At 42.5% G+C, this 23,540-nt stretch overlaps 1 protein-coding gene and 1 long non-coding RNA gene across 2 annotated transcripts; one reads left to right on the top strand and one right to left on the bottom strand.

Moving 5' to 3' along the window:
• Positions 1 to 1,794: 1,794 nt before the first annotated feature.
• On the top strand, positions 1,795 to 17,566 carry LOC116269989 (putative inactive cathepsin L-like protein CTSL3P). Its single transcript, XM_031654067.1, is given in 7 exon segments — positions 1,795 to 1,838; positions 1,840 to 1,876; positions 1,981 to 2,127; positions 2,334 to 2,527; positions 11,244 to 11,272; positions 11,275 to 11,321; positions 15,860 to 17,566. Coding segments are annotated over 7 exon segments (657 nt in total). The 3' UTR covers positions 16,019 to 17,566.
• A 3,041-nt stretch (positions 17,567 to 20,607) lies between these two features.
• Positions 20,608 to 23,257, bottom strand: LOC103878478. Its single transcript, XR_638690.4, has 3 exons — positions 22,478 to 23,257; positions 21,557 to 21,694; positions 20,608 to 21,136 (listed from the first exon to the last, which is right to left on the bottom strand). It is a non-coding gene; the product is annotated as an uncharacterized LOC103878478 (long non-coding RNA).
• Positions 23,258 to 23,540: the final 283 nt, after the last annotated feature.

Below are 23,540 nucleotides of genomic sequence, written 5' to 3'. Positions count from 1 at the left end.
GAATGTGCGAATGCATGTGTCTTTTTTGTAGAATGATTTGTTTTCTTTTGGACATATATCCAGTAATAGGATTGCTGGTTCAAGTTGTAGTTCTGTTTTAAGTTCTTTGAGAAATCTCCAAACTGCTTTCCACAGTGGCTGAAATAATTTACAATCCCGCCAAGAGTATATAGGTGTTCCCTTTTCTCCATGGCCTCCCCAGTAGCTGTTATTCTTTTACTTTTTAATAAAAGCCATTCTGACTGGTGGGAGATGGTATCTCATTGTGGTTTTGAATTGTATTTCTCTGATGATTAGTGATGTTGAGCATTTTTTCATGTTTTTTGGCCACTTGTATGTATTCTTTTGAGAAGTGTCTGTTCATGCCTTTCACCCATTTTTCCATGGGGTCATTGGTTTTTGCTTGTTGAGTTGTTTAAATTCCTTACAGAGTCAATATTAGACCTTTGTTAGATGTATAGTTTGTGTCGTACACCAATTCTAAAAACACACATAAACTTTTTTTTTCCCACTTTAAGCTCAGGGGATTAGTGTGCAGGTTTGTTGCATGGGTAAATTTCATGTCACTGAGGCTTGGTTACAAATGATCCCCTCACCGTGGTAGTAAGTGGAGTACCCAACAGGCTGCCTTCCAATCAAGGTCCCCCTCTCAGTCTTCCACCACAAGTAGTCTTCAGTGTCATTGTTCCCATCTTTGTGTCCACGTGCATTCAATGTTTAGTCCCCACTTATAAGTGAGACCATGTGGTATTGATAAAACATTCTTTTTAAAAATATTTGAGACCATGAAAAGAAAATAGAACTGAATAATCAAACATCCCCAATTCCTTATGTGATCCCTTCAAAACCCCCAACCAGGGGAATCTTCTCAATATAAACTTTGGAACTTTGTTAATCTCTCACTGCACTCTGGAGGTTTATACTTGTTTTTCTTGTGTCTTGTTTTTCTCCCCCTTCCCACGCTCAGCTCTGCAGCAATGGCTGTCTCTCTGTCTTGGTCTCTGTCTTGTCTCATTGTCCTCAAATCAGACATGCAGCTATGGTCCCAACCAATTCAAATTTCCCCCTCAAATCCACAGAATACACCGCGGACCCAGTTTCTACTGTTGAGAACTAACCCCATTTCGTTTTGGTGAGTCCATCCAATACCTCCACTTGCCCTGTGTTTCTCCAACCAGATCCCTGGCCTCTTCCACAGTCCTTAGGTAGATGCTTAAATATTTTTATTCTACCATGGTGGCTCTAGTTTCTCAGGGGGCAGTAAGGTGGCTTTTTAGGATTGGTCTAATCAGATCTTCATTTCTTTTCCCTTCCTAGGTTTTGAAACATGAATCCTTCACTTCTCCTCGCTGACTTTTGCCTGAGATTAGCCTCAGCTACTCTAACAGCTTAGATGCACAGTGGAACCAGTGGAAGGCAAAGCACAAGAGATTATATGGCATGGTTGGTGGCACCTGAAACCATCCAAAGGGATGCCTGAGAGAATGGTCCTTGATGTTGGGAGATTATAGCCACAGAGTAGCTATTAGAGGCCAGCTCTTACCAATAACCTAATGCAATAACCTAAGGGCACTGATTATGAGCATGATATGGGCATACCCTCCTGTCATTTCTTGGCTTGGAGAACAGCTCCCAGAGGCGTCAAGCCTTCCCTGGCCATAGTTTCTCTTCCATGTCTGTCTGCAGATTCACTTGGTGAGCATGAGTTGCGTTTTAGGTAGAAATAAAGAGCATGAGTTACATGTTTGCCTCTACAGTGAAGAAGGATGGAGGAGAGCAGTGTGGGAGAAGAACATGAAGATGACTGAGCGGCACAATCAGGAATACAGCCAAGGGAAACAACTTCACAATGGCCATGAGTGCCTTTGGAGACATGGTGAGTGTGCTGTGGACTGCTGTGTGGACTCTGTGCTTCCTCTCCTCGGTTCTTTACTAAAATAATCTCTTACTTTTCAACATTTTATTTCCTTTTCCTTGAAGACCAGTGAAGAATTCAGGCAGGTGGTGAATGGCTTCCAATACCAGAAGCACAGGAAGGGGAAAGTGTTCCAGGAACCTCTGTTTCACGATATCCCCAAATCTGTGGATTGGAGAGAGAAAGGCTATGTGACTCCTGTGAAGGATCAGGTAAGATAGTGTCAGATTCAGACCTCCCATCTCCCCAGGAAAGCCACAAGGTGATCGACCTCTTTGCTTTAGTGGCGTGTAGAACAACTTGCTGTTCATAGTATTCAGATATATGAGCTGTTGTCAAAGTTTTGCTGTTTGCTTTGTGAATGACAACTTTTTTCTTCTTTTTTTCCGGGTAAGTGTGCATCTTCTTATGCTTTTAGTGCAGCCGGGGCTCTGGAAGGACAGGTGTTCGGAAAACTGAGAAACTAGTTTTACTGAGTGTGCAGACCTGGTGGACTGCTCTAGGTTTCAAGGCAATGTTGGCTGCATTTTTGCAGAACCATTATTTTGCTTCCAGTATGTTGCCGACAATGGAGGCCTGGACTCTGAGGAATCCTATCCATATGAAAGAAAGGTCAGTGGAGTTCTTTGTCTTGCTGTCATTCCAGCTCTGCTTTTGGAAAGTGGAGCACTTTCAGAGATAACGACACTTTTTTCAGAACTCACATTTGAGATGGTGGATATCTGCAAACTGTCAGTGCTGTCATTATAAATTATTAGCCTTTGCACAGTTCTATGATTATGTGGTTAACATACAGCTGTTCTTGCTATATGTCAGCAAGAACATATAACATAGAGAATAGCCAAACATAATAACATTGAGAATATACAAACTATTTTACATATAATACACATTTCTCCATTGTGAAAAAATTTCTTGTGGATCATAAGCCTAAGGTTCTCGTTCAAGAGACTTGAGCTAATGTTTAGTTTCAAGTCAACTAACAGCACTTCATTTCCTGGGAAATCCTAAGCTGCAAAGTGCTGAGCGTTGTGGTTCTAACTCATGTTGTCTAGAGGGAGGATGGTGGTAATCAAGTCTCTTCCCCTCTTACTTTTAAAAGGAAAAAGACTGTAGGTACAATCCTAAGTATTCTACTACTAATGACACTGGGTACATGCAAATACTCCCTATGGAAGAGAAGGCCCCAATGAAGGCTGTGGCAACTGTGGGACCCATCTCTGCTGTTGTTTACGGACTTCTTGATTCCTTCTGGTCCTATAAAAAAAGAAGGTAAGAGTTTTTCTTTGTAGACGTTGAGGAAGAAAAATTGAAAACCACATGACATACAAGCAGAATGGACTATTTGGTACAAAACATTCAATGTAAATATTTGGGTTCGTAGATTTCACATAGTTTATTTTATACATGCAATCTTTCTTTCTTTCTTTCTTTCTCTCTCTTTCTCTCTCTCCTTCTTTTCTTTCCTTTCTTTCTCCTTCCTTCCTTCCTTGCTTCCTTCTCTTTCTTTCTTTCTTTCTTTTTCTTTCTTTCTCTTTCTTTCTCTCTCTCTCTTTCCCCTTCCTTCCTTCCTTCCCTCCCTCCCTCCCTCTCCCTCTCTCTCGCTTTTTCTTTCTTTCTTTTCTTTCTTTCTTTCTTTCTTTCTTTCTTTCTTTCTTTCTTTCTTTCTTTCTTTCTTTCTTTCTTTCTTTCTTTCTTTCTTTCTTTCCTTCTTTCTTTCTCTCTTTCTTTCTTTCTTTCTTTGAGATGAGGTCTCGCTCTTGTCTCCCAGGCTGGAGCGCAATGGCACAATCTCAGCTCATTGCAACCTCCGCTTCCTGGGTTCAAGTGATTCTCCTGCCTCAGCCTCCTGAGTAGCTGGGATTACAGGTGCCCACCACCACGCCCGGCTAAGTACTTGCATTCATGGGGTTATGCTTAATGTGCCCATGAATGTACATACTTCATAACTCTTTATAAATTGTTACTTATGGCTTGGCTCACACCTGTAATCCCAGTGCTTTCGAGACAGAAAGGCTTTGTGACTCCTGGGAAAGATCAGGTAAGATAGTGTCAGATTCAGACCTCCCATCTCCCCAGGAAAGCCAAGAGGCGATTGACCTCTTTGCTTTAGTGGTGTGTAGAACAACTTGCAGTTCATAGTATCCAGATATGTGAACTGTTGTCAAAGTTTTACTGTTTGCGGGTGGATCACCTGAGGTCAGGAGTTCAAGACCAGCCTGGCCAACATGGCGAAGCCCCATCTCTATTAAAAATACAAAACTTAGCCAGGTGTGGTGGCAAGTGCCTGTAATCCCAGCTACTCAGGAGTCTGAGACAGGAGAATCACTTGAACCCAGGAGGCAGAGGTTGCAGTGAGCCGAGATCGAGTAACTGTACTTTAGCTTGGGTGACAGAGTGAGACTCCACCTCAAAACAAAACAAAACAAAAATCATAATTCGTATATTTAAAGACTTTTTTCGTGTTTATGCTTAAGTCTTTATTGGGCATCTCCTATGAGATGGTGCTGTGCTGGCCTTGAGGACATACAAATGAAGCATATACTCACGGCTTCTTCCTCTGGAGCTCCTATTCCCACGTAAACAAGCAAATCAAAACCTGGCACAAATCCACGGGCAAGTGCAGCACTGCGCAGGCTCTAAAGGGAGCCGGGGACAGTCAGGGCACACACTAGGAAGGTGCTTCCCTCTAGGGGTCAGGGCCGGTGTAAGCAAGTAGCATCTGATCTCGATTTCAATAGTCCATAGCTGTCGTATGTTGGACAGGGCATGAGGGGGCAGTTTCTCTTTGTGCAGTATTATTTCAATTTTTGAGTAACGAGCGTTCATTATTTTCATGAGATAACAGATTCAGAAAGTATGTAGTTCAAGAAAAAGTTAAAGAATTGATAGAGGAGGAGGAGGAGGAAGAGGGGGAGAAACAGAGGGTCCTCAGGTAACTTGATAAAGGCAAGTCTCTCATTTGGGGACTGATGTTCCTGAGATCTGTGCGGACGCTGGTCAGTGGGTCCATCACCCAGCACAGGCCTGAGGAAGCACCACTGCCCAGCTGGACTCCAGGGCACTCCACGCTCATCTCAGTCACACAGAACCTCTCTGAGGATGGTGGCTGTTGGCTCCAACTTACCATTCCCAGCCAAGAGAAACAGGGAGGGGGCTTTGCTAAGGGCTAAAGGAGGCATGGACAATGAGGAGACAAACCAGGACAGTGTTCTGATGAGACTGCTTTAGTGAGGATGCAGAGCAGTGACTCTGCTCAGAACTCCAGAACGCTTGCTCCCTTCCGCTGCCCCACTCCCCACAACCACGCACACTCCCCTCACCCCAACCCGGGCAGTATGTTGAGCTCTGAACAGACGTGCTCTTTCCCTGGCGCTTTATATTCTTTCCTCTTCAGTCACATTCAAGAGCAGCACAAACTGCGAATCACCGAGCACTCAGGGGTGTCCAATATAGGTAAAAAATAAGACCAAATTCTTGACTTTTTGTCTGTAATTCTGAAAAAAGATTCCAGCAGCGACTTCCTGTTTCCATTACAGCATAGAAGGAGTTTGGAAGTTGTAACCATCTACTAACAAATAAAAACCTGAATAAATTTTAAAATCAACAACTCTTCTTAGATCCCTAAGACAAGCGAAGTCATGAAGCAGACCGCTGCCCTAATACCTGGAGAGAGAAAGGAATACCGAGAATCACGGGGAATATCGCAACTCACGGGGGCGGAGACCGTGGCAAGGGGCCAGGGGCCTCTGCAGGAACAAGCGCCTGGTAAGAAAAACCAAGCTGTAACTGACAAACTGCCAGAGGCAGGGTGTGGACAAATCTCAGCATTAAAACTCAACCCTGGGTTCGATCCTGGCTTCGGTCCTGGGGGTGCCCTCAGGTTATATAGCTTCAGTAGCTCCACCAGGCTCTCAAAGTGAAAACCTGAGAATTCCCTTATGATTCCTGCTGGGGACAGAAAAAGTAACAATTTTGGAATCCGCCAGAGCGTTCTGTTCTTCTTAATAAAGCCTACACTCAAGAGACATTGTTTTACCAAACTCTAACCTATTTGGGTTTTATCAAAGCTTAACCGACCTGAGGGGGGAAATACCCAACTCCAGCCTGCTTTAGCCTTCCAGGTGGAGAAGGGTAGCACCCAACAACAGCCCACTTTGGCCACTCTCTTCTGTCTAAGGAGGGAAAAACTGAGAGGCACATGTGAATTCCATAGTGCAGGGACACGGACTTGTTAACAAACTGCAACTCACAGGACTAAGGAGTGCTTCTCCTCCCTCTAAACCACACCACCACTTTCCTAAAGGGTCATTTATCAGAGCTCCTTTCACCGTACCTCAAGTTCCTCTTTCAAAAGAAAATTACAAGGCATTCTAAAAGGCCAAAAGTGAGGCAGGAAAGTAGGGTCTGGAGGCAGAAAACATAAGGCCGATTCACACTTCAGCTATGACAGGAAATAGCCTCTCCATAGGGTATAGATCAAGTAAATGACTTTGTAACTTTACTTCATCCTCTCCATTTGCACAGGGCATATGCCAAGTAACCAGTGGAATCCTCTAGAGGGTATTCAAACTCCCCCAAATCTGTAACAGGGCCTTTGAGCCACTATGCTCAGGCCTGCTCCCACACTGTGGAGTGTACTATTATTTTCAATAAAACCCTTCATCCCTTCCTTGCTTCGTTTGTGGGTTTTGTCCAATTCTTTGTTGAAGACACCAAGAACCTAGACATCCTCCACCATTAACAAAAGCACAACTTGAAGAGACAGAACAAGCCTCAGAACAAGAATCAGATATGTCATGGGTGTCAGAACGATCAAACCAGGAACTTAAAATAGCTATGATTACTATGCTAAGGGTTAATGGAAAAATTAACAAGTGAGAACACATGGAGAATGTAGAAAGAGAGATGAAAATTCTAAGAAAGAATGAAAAAGAAATAGCCTCTCAAATTGTAGGGTAAATTTGTTCTCTGAAGCTGCCTTATCTGCCTAAAGTCCGGACCTACCAAAGAGGAAAATAATTACCTTTGTTTCCCTCTCTGAGCTTTCATTAACTGAGCTCATGTTAAGAGGAAAGAAACTGAAGTCTGTCGACAAACCTGGACGGAGTTTTGTCACAAACCACTGTCTGCCCTGCGGGCCCAACAGACTTTGTCCCAGACCACTGTATGTTCTTGAAGCCCATCGAACTCTCCCTGGCCATCGTTTATTGCCCCTCAGCAGAAATCCTCTTCTGCCCCCTCCCATAACCTGTTTTTCCAGGATCCAGGCCCTGACTTTGTAACCTCAAGAGAGCATATAAGCTTCTGCATCCCACTGGGGAGTTGCGTCTTCATTCTGAAGTCTCCGCGTATACATGTTAAACACATTTGAATGCCTTTTCTCTAATTAATCTAACTAATTAAACTAATTAATGCCTTGTGTGAGTTGACTTTTTAGTGAAGCTTGGAAGGGTGAAGGAAAAGTTTTCCCTTTACTCCTACACTGGTATTATTCATCTTAAAGATGTTTTGGAAGATTAATGTGCCCCGGTATCACTGAAACACTCTTTTTGAGATCATATTTCAAGATATGTCACCGAAGATTTTAGATAGAATGGTCAGAAAACACAGGAAAGTAACAGGGCATGTGACAAGCCCTTGAGACCTGGCTGGGGGGCCGGGGAGTATGGGAGGTGGGGGGCTGGGGGGAGGTTGGGGAGGTGGGGGCGCTGTTCACCTGAGGTCTTAAAGCAGAGACGGACAGATTAGGGATGCAGGGCCATAAACGGGACCTGGAGCCATGTCAACACGCTGCCTGTGGTGAGCACTCTTCTATGCTTTGATGTAGGATTAAGGAATCCCTCTATCATTCCTTGTCTGGCCAAACCAGTTCCCACGATCATTGCTTACTCTCTTGTTGTTTCTGCGTGTTGAGCTCCATATATGTGGGGACACACTGAAATAGGTCAATGGTGGGCATAATCTCTGGCTAAAACGTAAGCTTGCCAACCAGTGGCCCATCTAGGAAACTTTTGTTCTTCCCCTTCTCTTGCATATTCTCAGAAATGTAAAACGCACATCAAAAATCACTTTCTTGGACTGACCATTGTGAGTGAACATTTGCCCTCAAACTCCAGTCTCTATGTCCTCACCTGTTCATAATTTGATGAAAAGCCATTGATTTGTTATACAAATGCAGACTCTGTAAATGTTTACCAGATAGAGCAATTAACCCACTAGCTCTCTGGTTTATAACCAATAATGTCTCCCATTCTCTCCACCTCGCCCTAGAGCAGTAAGCCTGCTGTTGCGGTGGCTTGGTTTCCTCCCATTAGTGCTTCCAATGAGTAACTTGCTCATGGCTGTTTTCAACCATTCTCAGAGGACCTTACCCTTTGTCCTTCCAGCAGTTTTGTCTGTTGCTTCTCAATAATTTTTACATAAAAAATCAAATAAAACAAGTAAGCGTTATAAAAAACAAAAATATAGATAAACAAGAAAAACAGGTGGGGGTGAACCCCCAAAGACTCACCCAAAATCTCACTGTACCTGTTTTTGGCTTCTTGAAACCAGTGGCCAACTGGGAACACACTGCTCACTTACGTGCCAAGCACCGCATTTACCTTGTCATGTATTATGGCATTTGGTCATCAGGATAACCCTCATCCCCATTTTACAGATGAGTACGCTGAGGTTAGAGAGGTTACGGAGCTTGCCCAAGGGCACAGGGCTAGTCGGTGAGGAAGCCAGGATTTGATCTCAGGAGGTGGAACTCCGGACAAACCGGAATGCAGTGCTGCAGGGGTGTATGGAACCTGGTACTGAGGGCTGGTAGTCACTAGGATTTTGCAGGAGCACCACAGGGAATGATTTATGCAAAACACGACCTTCTCCACAGTTCACAGGAGCAGCAACCAAGACACCACACCCCTTCCAAGGGACCCAGTTGGGAGCTCATTCCGCAACACGCAGTTCCCAACTCTCACCTGCTTCCATTCAAAACTCCCTCAAAAGCACTTCCTGTTTTCTGTGACTCTCCATTGAGTTTTACCCAATGAATGAGAGCCCCTTTACATGATTAGGCCCAGAAAGGCATTTAAAATGTAATAGTAGTCATGTCCCACTCCCCCTTAAGCCAAATAATTATCTCTTGAAGACATTTGCTCTGCAGGCTCTAAATTAACTGTTGCCAAGTAGCCATAAAACGCCACACGCTCTATAGTTCCGCCATGTGTAGCCAGTCACTAACCAGTGTTACTTCTGTAAACCAATGAGAATTCCTGACGAACAACTTTTGTAATTGCTCACTCTCCTGATTAAACCTTTTGTTTTTCTTTAAAAACTCAGGCCTCTCTTTAGTTCTCTTGAGCACTCCCCAAAGAAACTTGGAAGTGTGTTCCTGGCTGGAGTCCTCAACCTTTCTTTAACTAGATTCTGGCTTTTTGATTATTTCAGGTTGGTAGGAACCACCAGCCACCCCTTTCTCTAGCAGAAGATTTCCCCACATCTGAGTTATTTCACTTGGAGCAGGTGCTGGAGCAGGTGGGATGGAAGGGAGAGGAGAGTATCAGATTCTGACCCCTGCCCTGTAACTGCAGACCTGTGGTGTATATAATGCAAGGGGAGTGATGCATTTTTTAAAAATCTTTTTTTGTGTTCTCTTTACAGGGACATTTCCCCTCTATCGCCAGGGGTATTGTTATCTCACAGACTATGGATTTTAACAACAGGAATGCAAAGAAAAAAGAGAATCGGTGTTCAGCCTTAGACCTCCCGAACAGAATTTCTGAATTGACAGTGGTCCAGAAAGTGAAGACTGAAGAGAGAGGAAAAGGTTTTTAAATTGCAGGACCCAATCTAAAAAGCTACTGTATGAACCTAGAGCAGTGGTCCCCAACCTTTTTGGCACCAGGGACTGGTTTTGTGGAAGACGTTTTTTCCGCAGACTGGGGGGATGGTTTCAGGATGAAACTGTTCCACCTCAGATCATCAGGCATTACTGAGATTCTCCTAAGGAATGCAAAACCTAGATCCCTCCAATGCGCAGTTCACAATAGAGTTCATGCTCCTATGAGAATCTAATGCTGCAGCTGGTGTGACAGGAGGTGGAGCTAAAGCAGTCATGCTTGCTTGTCCGCCAGGCACCTCCTGCTGCGTGGCCCTGTTCCTAACAGACCATGGACCAGTAGGGGTCCACGGCCCGAGGGTTGGGGACCTTTGACCTAGAGGACAATGTCATCAAGGAATTAATTGTCCATGGCTTGGTGGAGTTGGAGGAAGAAAGAAGTGTCTTCCACAATCACCTGTAAAATGGGGCATAGAAGAGCCCTCATCTCCTAGGGCAGTGGTTCTCCAAGGTGGTTCTCTGATCAGTAGCACCTGCACTATTTTGGAATTTGTTTGAAAAGCAAATTATGGGACCCTGTCTCAGACCTACTGAATGAAAAACTCACAGAATGGGCCCTGCAATCTGAGTCTCCAGGAACCTCCGGGTGATTCTATTATAGCTTTTCTATTGTTATAATTTTTAATTTTTATTTCTACTTTTTAAGCTTTTTCGTTACAAACTGAGACACAAATGCACATTAGCCTGGGCTTATACAGGGGTAGGGTCATCCGTATTACCGTCTTCCACCTGCACATCTTATTGAACTGAAGGGCTTCAGGGGCAGTAACACGCAGGGAGCTGTCATCTCCTGTGATAATAATGCCTTCTTCTGGAATCCCTCCTGAAGGAACTGCCTCAGGTGGTTTTATATCTAAAATTTTCTTTTTACAGGCAGGCGTACACTCTAAAATAAGAATAAAAAGTCTAGTACAGTAAATACATAAACCAATAGCATAGTTGTGCATTATCATTATCAAGTATTATATAATGTACACAATTGTATGTGCTAGACTTTTATATGACTGGCAGCACAGTAGGTTTATTTACACCAGCATCACCACAAATACGTAAGCAGCACTAAACGTTTCCACAGGTATGATGCCAGTAGGTGATAGGCAGTTTTCAGCTTCATTATAATCTTATGTGACCACCATTGGCCATGATATATGTGGTCTGTCCTTGACTGACATGTCATTATGCAGTTCATGCCTGTATATAGCATTATTTTGTTGAGATATACTTTACGTAACATAAAACTCATCATCTTAAAGTATTTGGTGGTTTTTAGTGTATTCATTATCTTAAGCAACTATTACCACATCTAACTCCAGAACATTTTCCTCACCCCAAAAATAAGTCCTGTATTTATTAATCAGTGTCTGAGTCTGTTTTCTGTTGCTTACAGCAGAATATCTGACACTGGGTCATTCCTAACGAAACAAAATTTATTTCTTACAGCTCTGGAGACTGGAAAGTCCAAGGTCACAAGAGGTGCATGCTGGTGGGGACTCTCTGCAGAGTCCCGACATGGCACAGGTCATCACATGGTGAAGGGGCTGAGTGTGCTAACATGCTAGCTCAACTCTGTCTTTCCCTTCTTATTAACATACCAGTTTCATTCCCATGAAAACCCATTTATTCTATTAACCCACGAATGGATTAATCCATTCTTGAGGACAGAGCCCTCATGCTCCTATCATCCCTAAAATGGCCCGTCTTTCAGTGCTGCCATATGGGGGATTAAATTTCAACATGAATTTAGGAGAAAAAATTCAAACCATAGCCCACAGTTAGTTCCAATTCCCTCTACCTTCATTTGCATAATCTATTTTCTGCTTCTATAGATTTCTCTATTCTGGGCCTTTCACGTAAACAGAATCATAAAATATGTGATCTTTTGTGTCTGGCTGCTTTTATGTAGCATCATGTTTTCAGGGCTTGTTCATATTATATATATATCAGTGCTTCATTCCTGGCTGAAAATACTGCATGGCATGAATACACTGTATGTATTCCATTGTATGAATATTAATCCATTCATCAATTGATGAACATTTGATTGCTTTCACTTTTCTGGCTATAATGAATAATGTGCTAGGAACACCTGTGCATACATTTTTGCATTAGCATATGCTTATCAATTTCTTGGGTATAGTCATAGGAGGGGAATTGGTATATGTGTAACTTCTGAAGAAACTACCAGATTGCTATCCACAGTGGCTATGCCATTTTACCTTCCCACGTAACTGATGAAAGGCAAGAAAATTGGATACTTGTCTGAACTTTCATTTCTATTTTACTTCTTCGGTTTTTCTTTTGGATTGTAGAAGTGAAAATTATGTATGCCTTGTTTCTAATTTATTATTGTGATTGAGATGGATAAGATAGTGAAAAATAATATTTTATTGGAAATACTAAGCTTTGATAACTAAAATTACAGAATATTTGAAAGCTTCTATTTTAAAACCTGTCTACTTTACAGTCCTGTCTGCATTAAAAGATTCAGTGGAAAAATGAGAAACCAATAGAAGCAACGTCAGTATACTGTGATCCAATGTACTGTCCAATTTATATTGGCTTTGGAATGTAGATAATTTCATCCTCATCTTTGGTAAGCATAAACTTTTGGCTAATGACATACCATCTCCAGGCCTTGGTTTTATGTATTAGAAAATGTAAATAATTCCAGTGACCTCATAAGGTTGTGTTAAGAATTAATTGAGATAATATGTGTATTAATATACCAGTCATATCCATGAATCCTCTCTCAGAAATGGACATATTCTTGAGAAATGACATTAAATCCAAAGGCACACAAATGCTGCAACAAATGCTGTTGACGTTGAGATACTGTATATTGACCATGTTTATTGTTTGACCATTCCTACTCATCTAAAATCCTACTGTAATGCACTAGGGAGGTGTTTAACTCGATTCAGGGAAATATCCACAAATATCATAAACCAAAAGAGCTGATTCCCTCTCATTCAGGAAGGTCCCCTGCCAGGTTTCTTCCATTTGTTAACTTCATTGTCCTCAAAAGCTTTCTTATCTGGGAATTCTACATGGAACCATGAATGAATTTGAAGTCTTGTGAGAAGGGTAATAGAATTGTCAAATATTCTCCCAATTCCACTAGAGAAGAGAGGGTAGGGGTGAGGCAGAGGGTCTTGATCAGTTTAGGCCTGATTCATTTGACACTGGCGGAGGAGACCAGGTTTTGAATGATTAAGCCTTGCCCTAACTGCTAGCCCTTAGCCAGAGCTGTGGAACTGGGTGTTGACTCCATTTCCTCCTTTGCAGTCTCCACTCTGTTCCACCCAGGAATAGGGGATGAAATGCTGGGGTGAAAAGGGCAGGGAATTTGTGATCATGGCAGCACCATGGCTGAATTCAGGCAACAGTGTTTTTCATTCATTCATTCTGAAAAATGTTATTGAGTCTCTTTAAGTCAGGTCTTGTGCTGAGGAATCAGTGATGAACCAACACTGAGACATTCCCTGTGCTGGGGGAGCTTACAGTCAAATTGGGCGGTAGGTGGGAATCAATTTCTCCTTCGAATGACGTATAAACTTTGCACCTCCTTTCCTCCCCATTGAACAACTGTTCTGGGCAGTTTTTTCATCTGTGGGTCCCTGGGTGGTGAGGTTTCCATGTCGCCATTCCATCCCCCTAATAGAGGGAATCTGAGAAAGTGTGGCTACCTCCTCTTCTCTAGATTTCATAAGAAAAAAGAAGTCTTGGAAGACTACATAAAAGTTCACATATTGTCTCAAAAGACATTTGACCAGGGCTACCTGGTGCCCTTCATCATTGATGGAATGTGCCTCACTGACTCAGGGGTTTCTGTCCTAATCAGGAGGGCCCACCATCTGTCATCTGGCTCTGCTCTAGCTCACCCTGTGGTAACCTGGGTCCGGTTTCCATTTCCAAGAAGTTACATCACTGCACTGTGGAACTGCAGGCACCAGCACAATGAGTCCTGATGGAGAGCTCCAAATCAAGGGCTGATGTTCCCACTCAGGGAGAACAGGTCACCACAAGAATGGTGCAGCTATTAGAAATCTGAAGTGTCAGTTCAAACACTATCACCACTTTAGTGTTCTTTCTCAGGAAGCACAGCATCCATGTTAACAGAATGAGTGAAGAATCCATCTTCTGTCTGCCATCAAAAGTTACAGCAAAATGTCTAGGATCATAAGTGGCATCAAGGAATATAAACTCTTCTATTTTATTTATTTACTTGTATTTTTTGAATTATGGTTTTGCTCTTTCATTCAAGCTGGAATGCAGTGGTGCAACCATGGCTCACCACAGACTCAAACTCCTGGCCTCATGTGATCTTCCCACCTTAGCCTCCCAAAGTGCTTGGATTATAGGAGTGAGCTACTGCAAAACTCTTCTATTTTAGATCTAAATACCGTACCATGGACATCTTTCTTTGTCAATACATTTAGAGTTTCCATTGTTGACCCTATTGTAAATCATTTAACAATCTCCTTTTCTCTTATTGATGAGTATTTCAACTTTTTTATGTTTCATGTACAAATAATACTGTACTTTATATCTTTGCATGTGTATCTTTATAGAGATGTGCAAATAGTACTATAAAACTAATTTTTTGAAATGCATCTACTTGCTGAAAAAATGTGATTTCATTGTGTGCTCCTACCTGTAGTGAATTAGCATGTGCATTTCACAACTTACTAATTAACTCATTTTATAGGCAAAATGTGATGTAATTTGTTGCTGTAATTTCCATGTCCTTTGCAGGGAGAGTTCTAATTTCAACTTTATTATTATCATTAATTCAAGATATTATTATTTCTCCACCACGTTAATCATCATTATGATCATTACCACAAATAATAGATGCTAATAATAGTCACCCTGCATTAAGAACAGCCTACATTAAGAACCTACATCCCATGCACTTTCCACACAGACTTGATTTGATTCCATTCACTCCTCACAACAACCATGAGAAGAAAGAATCATGAAGCAATTGTATAACTGAAACACAAAAGGAAAGTTACTTGTGTGCCCTTGGTCAAGTAATTTGAACAGTCTGTGCTTCTGATCTTCTAATAGAAAAATATAAATAAGAGTATATTCATTATCTACTACATGGGGATGTGTCAGAAATTAAAGTACTGTGTATCTGCAAGGCATTTTATGCCACCTGTGAATTGTTCATTGATTATATAGTGTGTCTCATGTTTCAGTGTGCTGGGAAGGATGGATTATAAGGGAAAGACTGAGAAAATGCAGAATTTGGTGCAAGGTTTCCAGTGGAAAAGACATCTTGTTTCCCAAGCAACAATGGTCACATACTGAAGACAGACAACCTGCCTATGAACTGGAGAACCCTACTGAAATCTTAGAGGAAGCTTGAGATTTTCCTCGCACAGGTGTTTACTTTCAAGTTGGCACAAATGGGTTTTGTTAAAACCCATTTTCTTTCTATTCTGCCTCTATCTGGTGCAAGATAGAACTGAAGAGGATATAAAGCAGCAAGGTGCAATTTGAAATCAGAATGGCAACAATGGAAGAAAATGGTCTTGGTTCAACCCAATGCTCACCTGAAATCACTTTTATTAAGGATGACCAACTGGAACAAAATTGTATATTAGTCTTCTCATGATAATTTCAAGTGTGTTTTGATTTGAGAATTTCTTTATGAAAGTCTTCAAAAATCCCACCTCTTAATCCATGGGATTTTCTCTGGAGTCTGAAAATTCCCCAAATCTTTGGAGACTTGATGGTTGTTCACTGGTCAAGGGCTCTATAAAAGTTTTCTGGGGAGCTTGACTCAGTGGTGAACAAAGGCCCTTGCAAGTCTTCAGTCTGATTCTGGGATCCCCAAGGAGACCTGGAGCCTTTCTCAACATCTTTTATTTGGAAAGAGCATGTGCTTCATCCTCTGTTGCAACAGAAATAGCCATTGTGAAGCTCCATGGTGAGGTGCAATGAGTTTATTCGACCATGTGTGGGCTGGATAGGCTCAGATTTACAGGTATGTTTGAGCTCTGTTTCATACTCAAATGTACAGATCCAACAGATGACTGGATCAGTTGTACTCTTCATCTTCCTTGTATTCTGGGAAGCATGAATTGCAGTGTCATCTTATCGAGGATGTTCTGCACATGCTAAGTGATGGGGACGAGGATCACAATGAAGACAACTGGCCCCATGACATGAGGAATCATCTGGCTGGAGAGGCCCAGGTGTAGCAGTTATGGGATGTTACTTCACCAAATAGGTGATGTTTCACACCTCAGGGTAACAGAACATTTTGCCTGTCAGTGCCTAGCCACTGTTTACAATCAGAGCCAAAAAGGCTTCTCCGAAGCGGAAGAAACTTTTGGGAAACATGGCCCCTGTGGGCAGACACTTCATGTTAGAGACACAGCTGCTTGCCTTGGTTTAGGCTGCTACCAAAACTCCCTCCATGTTGGTAATCAAAGCAAAACAGAGATGGAGCCAGAGCCTGAATCAGATCATAAAACAAACGAACTAATTCACAAGAGTCTTAGCACTTCAGTGGTGGTGTTCCCACCCTCCTGTGGAAAGGTCTGGACATGTTAACATAAACTGGCTGTGGAGTAGGCAAGAGTGCTGGTTAGCTTTTCATTGATTGATACGGCATTGCTGACATTTGACTACTTTTCACCTTCAAAATAGCCATTTCAAGTCATTCAGTGTAATACTAGGTTTAAGTTTCATTTTACTCCGAATGTGTCTATATGCACATAGATAAATGCTAAAACAAAAACAAGCAAATTCCTAATATTTCCTTCCTGGAAAACTCATCATTACTCTTTTGTAACCTTTCATTTTCAGTCTAGGTGAGGAAAAAATGAGCACTTTATGAGCTTTCTGAAAATTAAGATTTATTCTGAAATGTCAACATTAACATAAAAGGCTAACTTAAAACAAGAAAAAAATTAGTTAAAAATTAGAATTTTGGACATAAGGGATTTTTTTTTCTATAGAAGCCAAAATTTGACACTTACATATATTTCTCTGGGCAACCAGACTCTACTGTTTCAGATCAGGGTATAGCTGGCAGCCAAATCTGCTCCATGGATAGGTGCACCATTGTGACCACCTTTCGGAATCTGATTTTTTTTTTTTTTTTTTTTTTTTTTTAGGTAAGGAGTGTACCCTTCAGTTAGCAAGGGTACACTCACTGCCTTTCCAGACTCCCGTCAGCATTCATGGGCACTTTCCTGCAGTCCCTAGCCCCCCACCACCACCATTTCCATTTTCCACCTCTGTCTTGGATGACATTGATGTCTCATGGCTCCTCCTGTGATGTGATGAAATCTTCGGAGTTGAGGACTGAGGAGGGGAAGCCACGCTCCCTCCATGGAGTCCAGCTAGGGCCTTCTTTGTTCTCAGATGTGAGCATCAAGAGAGACACACCAGGAGCAGAAGCTGAGCCCTCTTAGGGCCCATGAGATGCAAGGTAAGTCAAGATCTCTTTCTATCTCAAACCGTTGACTTTTTCAAAAGTGTAGAAGTTGCTGATATTTAGGGTTGGTGAGAGTGTGCAGGAATGGGTCCTCTTGTTTACTGTTATAAAGGGATGCAATATTCTTGTCTTTGGACTTGGAATTGCTCATCATTTTTAAGGGAAACATTCCCAGCCCTAGCAAATCCATTTCCATCTCATAAAAATAGTCATAGAAGGCCGGGCGCGGTGGCTCAAGCCTGTAATCCCAGCACTTTGGGAGGCCGAGATGGGCGGATCACGAGGTCAGCAGATCGAGACCATCCTGGCGAACACAGTGAAACCCCGTCTCTACTAAGAAATAAAAAAAATAGCCGGGCGAGATGGCGGGCGCCTGTAGTCCCAGCTACTCGGGAGGCTGAGGCCGGAGAATGGCGTGAACCCGGGAGGCGGAGCTTGCAGTGAGCTGAGATCCGGCCACTGCACTCCAGCCTGGGCTACAGAGCGAGACTCCGTCTCAAAAAAAAATAAATAAATAAATAAAAATAAAAAAATAAATAAAAAAAATAAAAATAGTCATAGAAGTATAAATATTAAATACATCACATATTTACAGATTTTTAAATAAATCCAAGTGTTTGTCAATAGGGAAAATTTAATTATGATTCCATCGGTATAAACATGGAAATGTATCCTTCATATACCACTGAGAGCAAAAAGCAAATTCCAGAACAATGTGCATAGTATGATCCCATTAAAAGCCAAAATAGGATAAAATAACTATGTCTATGTATTTAATAGGTGAACATAGGTTCATACACAGAGAAAGCCCAGAAGCATATGTATTAAAATACTAACCATTATCTTTCCAATGGGAAGGAATGGGAACAGTGTTGGAAACACTGACTTTTACTTTATGTTTTATTTTGTGAATCAGTTTTTTTATTTGAGCAAAAATTTTTTATAATAGAAAATAAAGTCACATAATTTAAACCCCTATCTCCCAAATACAGGAAGGTGGACAGTAAAAACTTTTTATCCACTTCAGTCCCCAGCCCACCCATACAACATCTATTGTTAGTTTTTTTTACTATTTGTGTGTCTGTGAGAGAGAGAGACATGGAGGCTTGCTCTTGTTGCCCAGGTTTGAGTGCAATGGAGTGACCTTGGCTCACTGCAACCTCCGCCTTTGGGGCTCAAGTGATTCTTCTGCCTCAGCCTCCTGAGTAGCTGGGATTACAGTGTGCGCCACCACACCTGACTAATTTTTTGTATTTTTTGTATTTGTAATTTAGTAAAAATTTGTATTTTTAGTATTTTGTATTTTGTATTTTTAGTACAGATGGGGTTTCACCATGTTAGCCAGCTTGGTCTCAAACTCCTGACCTCAGATGATCCGCCCTCCTTGGCCTCTCAAAGTGCTGGGATCTATTGTTAGCTTCTTAGTGTCCTTCTAGAATTTATTTATGCACCTGAGGACAAATACAGATATGCTTTCTTGTTCTCTCTTTTTCTTTTCCACAAAAAGTAGAACATTGCTTGCTGGCTGACATTTTATTTTTTCCTTCATATATGTTACTGTTTTTTTGTTTGGAAAATTTTTTTTTTACAGTGGTCTCTATTTCTTTAAAATTAAAATAAATGAGAAGTGTTGGATCTTAGGTGGGAAAGAGTTGCAGCTGTAGGGAGAGGCTACTCCACTTTCACAAATGTGATGGGGCCACATTCAGCAGTTGGGAAGCCAAGCAATATTTCAAAAGTTGAAACAAAAATAGTTATTCAAGCTGAGAAGGACATACCAGTAGATAATGAATTTGCTCTCTGTGTATTGATTTTGCCCTACTTAGAAACATCATTCCCCACCTCCAGGCAGCCGGTCCTGCCTCCTTTTCCTGAAACACCTTTGTCAAAGCTCTCCCGTGCTCTGTCTTCACATCTGCCCTTAATCACCGCAGGCACCCACAGCACAGGGACAGGGCAGGGGAGGATGTGGCAGAGGCAGTGCTGGGAGGGACCAGCCATTCCTTGGTTTCCAGCTGGGGGGTCTCGGGCAGGTTGCACACCTCCCCTTAGCCTGTTTCATCCCTCAGGAAATGGGGATAACATTTCCTCACAGGATCGTTGTGAAGAATAAATGAGACATGTAAACATTTGCATGTAGTAGGGCTAACTTTTTTTTTTTTTTTTTTTTTGAGATGGAGTCTCACTCTGTCACCACCCAGGCTGGAGTGTGGTGGTGCGATCTCAGTTCACTGCAACCTCCGCCTCCCAGGTTCAAGTGATTCTCCTGCCTCCGCCTCCTGAGTAGCTGGGACTACAGGTGCATGCCACCACACACGGCTAATTTTTGTATTTTCACCATGCCCAGCTAATTTTTGTATTTTCAGTAGAGATGGGTTTCACCATGTTGCCCAGGATGGTCTCCCTCTTCTGACCTCGTGATCCACCTGCCTCGGTCTCCCAAAGTGCTGAGATTACAGTCGTGAGCCACCGCGCCTGGCCAGTAGGGCTAATCTTATACCATTTTATTATGGGGTCAAAGACAGAATCTTTCCAGAGGTCTTGGTTATTTAAGAAAATATTTATTCAAGGATTTGATGCACAGGTAACCTCACTTATTTCTTTCTTCCCGTGAGCCAGGTTACCAAATTGTTGAAATTAATTATATTGTTATTGTGGTGGGTAAGCATATATGTTAAAAGCAAAGATACAGTTCCTTATATTATTAGATTATGCTCCCAAACTTATCAAATTAGGTATACATGTCTTGAGACTGTTTCAATAAGACCTAAAATATAACCCATTGTATTCTGTGCTTGACCTGTCATAATAGAGATATAGGGAATGCAAATTTGTACACACATAATGGAAAAATAGTGTGGAAGTTCCTCAAAAAATAGAACTACTGAATGATGCAGAGGTCCAAGAACTGGGTCTATCTCCAAAGGAATGAAAACCAGTACATGGAAAAGCTATCTTCACTCAGGTTCACTGCGCCCTCTTCACAATAGCCAGGATATGGAGTCAACCTAAGTGTTTATGAACAGGCGAACGGATGAAGAAAAGGTGACATACATACAACATGGAATACTATTAAGACTTAAAAAAGAAGAAAATCCTATCATTTGTGTGAAACGGAAGGACCTGGAGGACATTGTGTTCAGTGAAACATGTCAGACACAGAGAGACAAACAGTGCATGATCTACCTACATGTAAAATCTAAAAAAGCTGAACTCACAGAAGTAAAGAGTAGGATGGTGTTTTCATGGGACTTGTGAGGGGTCATTAAGAAGGTATTGGTCAAAAGACGTGAAATTTAAGATAGACGGGAGGAATTTAAAAAGCAAACACAAGTGGCCACAGAGTCATCATTCAGTAAAGAATGTTGAGGTCATTTTGTGAAAAGATCACATCGCATTGGAGGTATTGATAGGGCTCTCTGGGAGAAGCAGTCCTCCACAGGAAGAATAACATGGTATTTGTGAGGTTTGAGCTTCTCACACCAGTGGTGCTTTGGGAGCTGCAATACCCTCTCAGGATCCCGGGTGCTGGTTGGTGCCATTCAGTGTCCTGAAGAAATGATTTCCTCAAAGGGAAATGAGCTCGTGTTTTCCAGAGTGAAAGTTCCTCCTTGGACACTGGGATCTGCAGTGTCTTTGAGTGACTAAATGTCTTTCTAGAAGCCTTTGACTCACTGGGTAACGTGGAGTGGGGAGTGCCCACAGGATGTAGAGCCTCTCCAACATCATCCCAGAGTCAGCCTGTGTTTCCCAGGCTCATTCCCAAGTAGGTGAGGGAGGCCAGGTGGGGATAGGTGCAGGTTCTCGGGGCTTCCTTCCAGTGCGAGAATCAGGGCACAACTTTATGACCCCTCTAAGCTTTAGTTTTCTTATTCTGTGAAAAGGAATGAGAAGAAACTGGTTCTGAGTCATAAAACCTGCTGATGCTACACTGACAGGGTCTCAGCAAATAGACATGGATATAAAGATGAATGGTGCCTGATGCTGCCTTGGAGTGGATGAGGAGCAGGGAACAATGTGGTGCTGATGTCTGCCTATGACTGAGCCATGCTTCCCGCGCGGATGCAAATCCCTGCAGGGCTGGGAGGGTAAACAATATTCTCTCATGAGTGTTCTTTTTAAGGCCAAAGAGAAGGCTGATTTGGCCTCAAGAGTGAGGTTGGCTGTCCTCCTCCACCTAACAGGATATGAGTTGAGGGTAGTTGAAATGATCCTAAATAACAGCGAGGTGATTATTCTTCACTATTTGTTTACCTTCTCTGAAAACTTTCTTCCTAACATGCTCAGTACTCACCTCCTGACGACTGGTATCTACATTTGCCTTGGTCCTAGCTTTTCAGATTGCAGAATCCAGATATGTTGTTTGAAACAGTTCATAGTTTCCACTAGGTCTGAGGCCTCATTGAGTCCTAGAGGATTTCCTTAAAGGAAACTGTGAGAAAAACTATTGAGATGGTTTTTCCTTTCCAAACATAGAGAGAGAAAGAGAGAGAGAGAGAGAGAGAGAGTGTTGCTGCTTTGTCCAACAGCAACTGTTTGATGAAGAGCCTCAAGATCTGACTTGGGCCTCCCAGCTCTCAGGACCCATTCTCCACTAGCAGGGGTGGCGTGTTTACCCTGTTATTCATGGAGGAATTGGACCACAGACATTTGGGGATGTTAGGCTGAGAGCTGGAAAACCCCAAGCCTCTGGCGTGAAAACCTGGGGCTTGCTAGGAGCACTTGCAGGATACACCCATGTCCTGCCACCTGCCTAAAGAAGCCTTTGGGGCCGCACACAGTGGCTCACACCTGTAATCCCAGCACTTTGGGAGGCCAAGGTGGGTGGATCACCTGAAGTCAGGAGTTTGAGACCAGCCTGGCCAACATGGTAAAACTCCATCTCTACTAAAAATACAAAAATTAGCTGGTGTGGTGGTGGGTGCCTGTAATACCAGCTACTCGGGAGACTGAGGCAGGAGAATCACTTGAACCCAGGAGGCGGAGGTTTCAGTGAGCCAAGATCGCACCACTGCACTCCAGCCTGGGCAAGAAAGTGAGACTCTGTCTCAAAAAAAAAAAAAAAAAAAAAGAAAAAAAAAAAAAAAAAAAAAAAAGAAAAGAAAAAAGAAGTCTTTGGGTGCTTGTCAGCTTCTTGGAACTGAAGGCAGACCATTTCCTTGCTCAAGCCAAAGAGCTCATTGACTCAAGAAACATCATAGCAACTGGGCTGCACCTAAAAGGGAAGAATCAAGGGCTTGATCCACAACCAAGGCCTGAGGAAGCAGGGCCTGTAGTTGACATGCACAGTATGAGTCATGACCCATGTGCTGGGGCTCTAGCTATGGGCGGTGCCTCTTGCAATTTCCAACTTCCTCCTTCAGAGGGTGGGTGTTAATGGTCTTCATTGCTTGTAACCTTCTCAAAGGCACAGGTTTCTGTTTCTGCTTTCCCTGGATCAAGTCTTCTACATTGCAGTTGCTGTAACAAAAACTATTAGCAACAACACAGCACTACAGAAGCAAGCTCCTTGCTAACGGTTATTCCTGAGGACATTGTCTTCTAGAGACCACTCTAGTGGCTCGGCAGCCTTGTTGTAGAGCTGATGATAAACCTTTTCCTGCTTTTGCCAATCATGAGGAGCATTTCTTTGTCTAGATAGGGGAACTGAAACCCACTGGCCAGTCGGAATATACTCAAAGCAGTCACTGGGATACGAATCCCACCATCATCTCCCATGTTATCCCTTTTGTTATCTTCAAATATGGTCCCATTTACTCAGGACCAATATTCTCTTATGTGGACAGCAGGACTAGTGCCCTTGAGTTACTTATAGTGACTCATCTTTGAGTGGGGAATGTGTCAGTATTTTCAGCAAATGTCGAATGTGATGAAACATTTGCTGAATTGTCTCCCAGTTTCGAAACAAGCTAACACACTCAGGGGCTCTATTTACAGCAATCGGGTGGAGTCAGGAGTGGGAACGCATCTTGCATTGTCACCTTGATTAACAATAGCTCTGACCTGTGGAAGGATGGTCAAATCCTGTCTCCTGTAACATGGGGCAGTGATGGCTCAGAGTCATGGCTCTTGCATTTGGGTGAGGTCTTCTCATCACTTTTAGACAAACAAGTGCAGGGCGACCGCAGTCCTCCCCACTTCCATCAGCATCCTCCCAACTCCTCCGACCTCTCTCATGAAGCTACCCACTGATTCAGAGATCCCATCCTGAGGGGCTAAAAGAAACATTCATTAACCTGTCTAGAAAGTCATGAATAATTCATGAATTACATTGAATT

The sequence above is a fragment of the Papio anubis genome, chromosome 13, assembly GCF_008728515.1.
Source record: "Papio anubis isolate 15944 chromosome 13, Panubis1.0, whole genome shotgun sequence".
In the NCBI taxonomy this organism is placed as follows: domain Eukaryota; kingdom Metazoa; phylum Chordata; class Mammalia; order Primates; family Cercopithecidae; genus Papio; species Papio anubis.
Note: the sequence above shows the minus strand (reverse complement) of the source record. Positions and strands in the feature narration are given on the sequence as shown.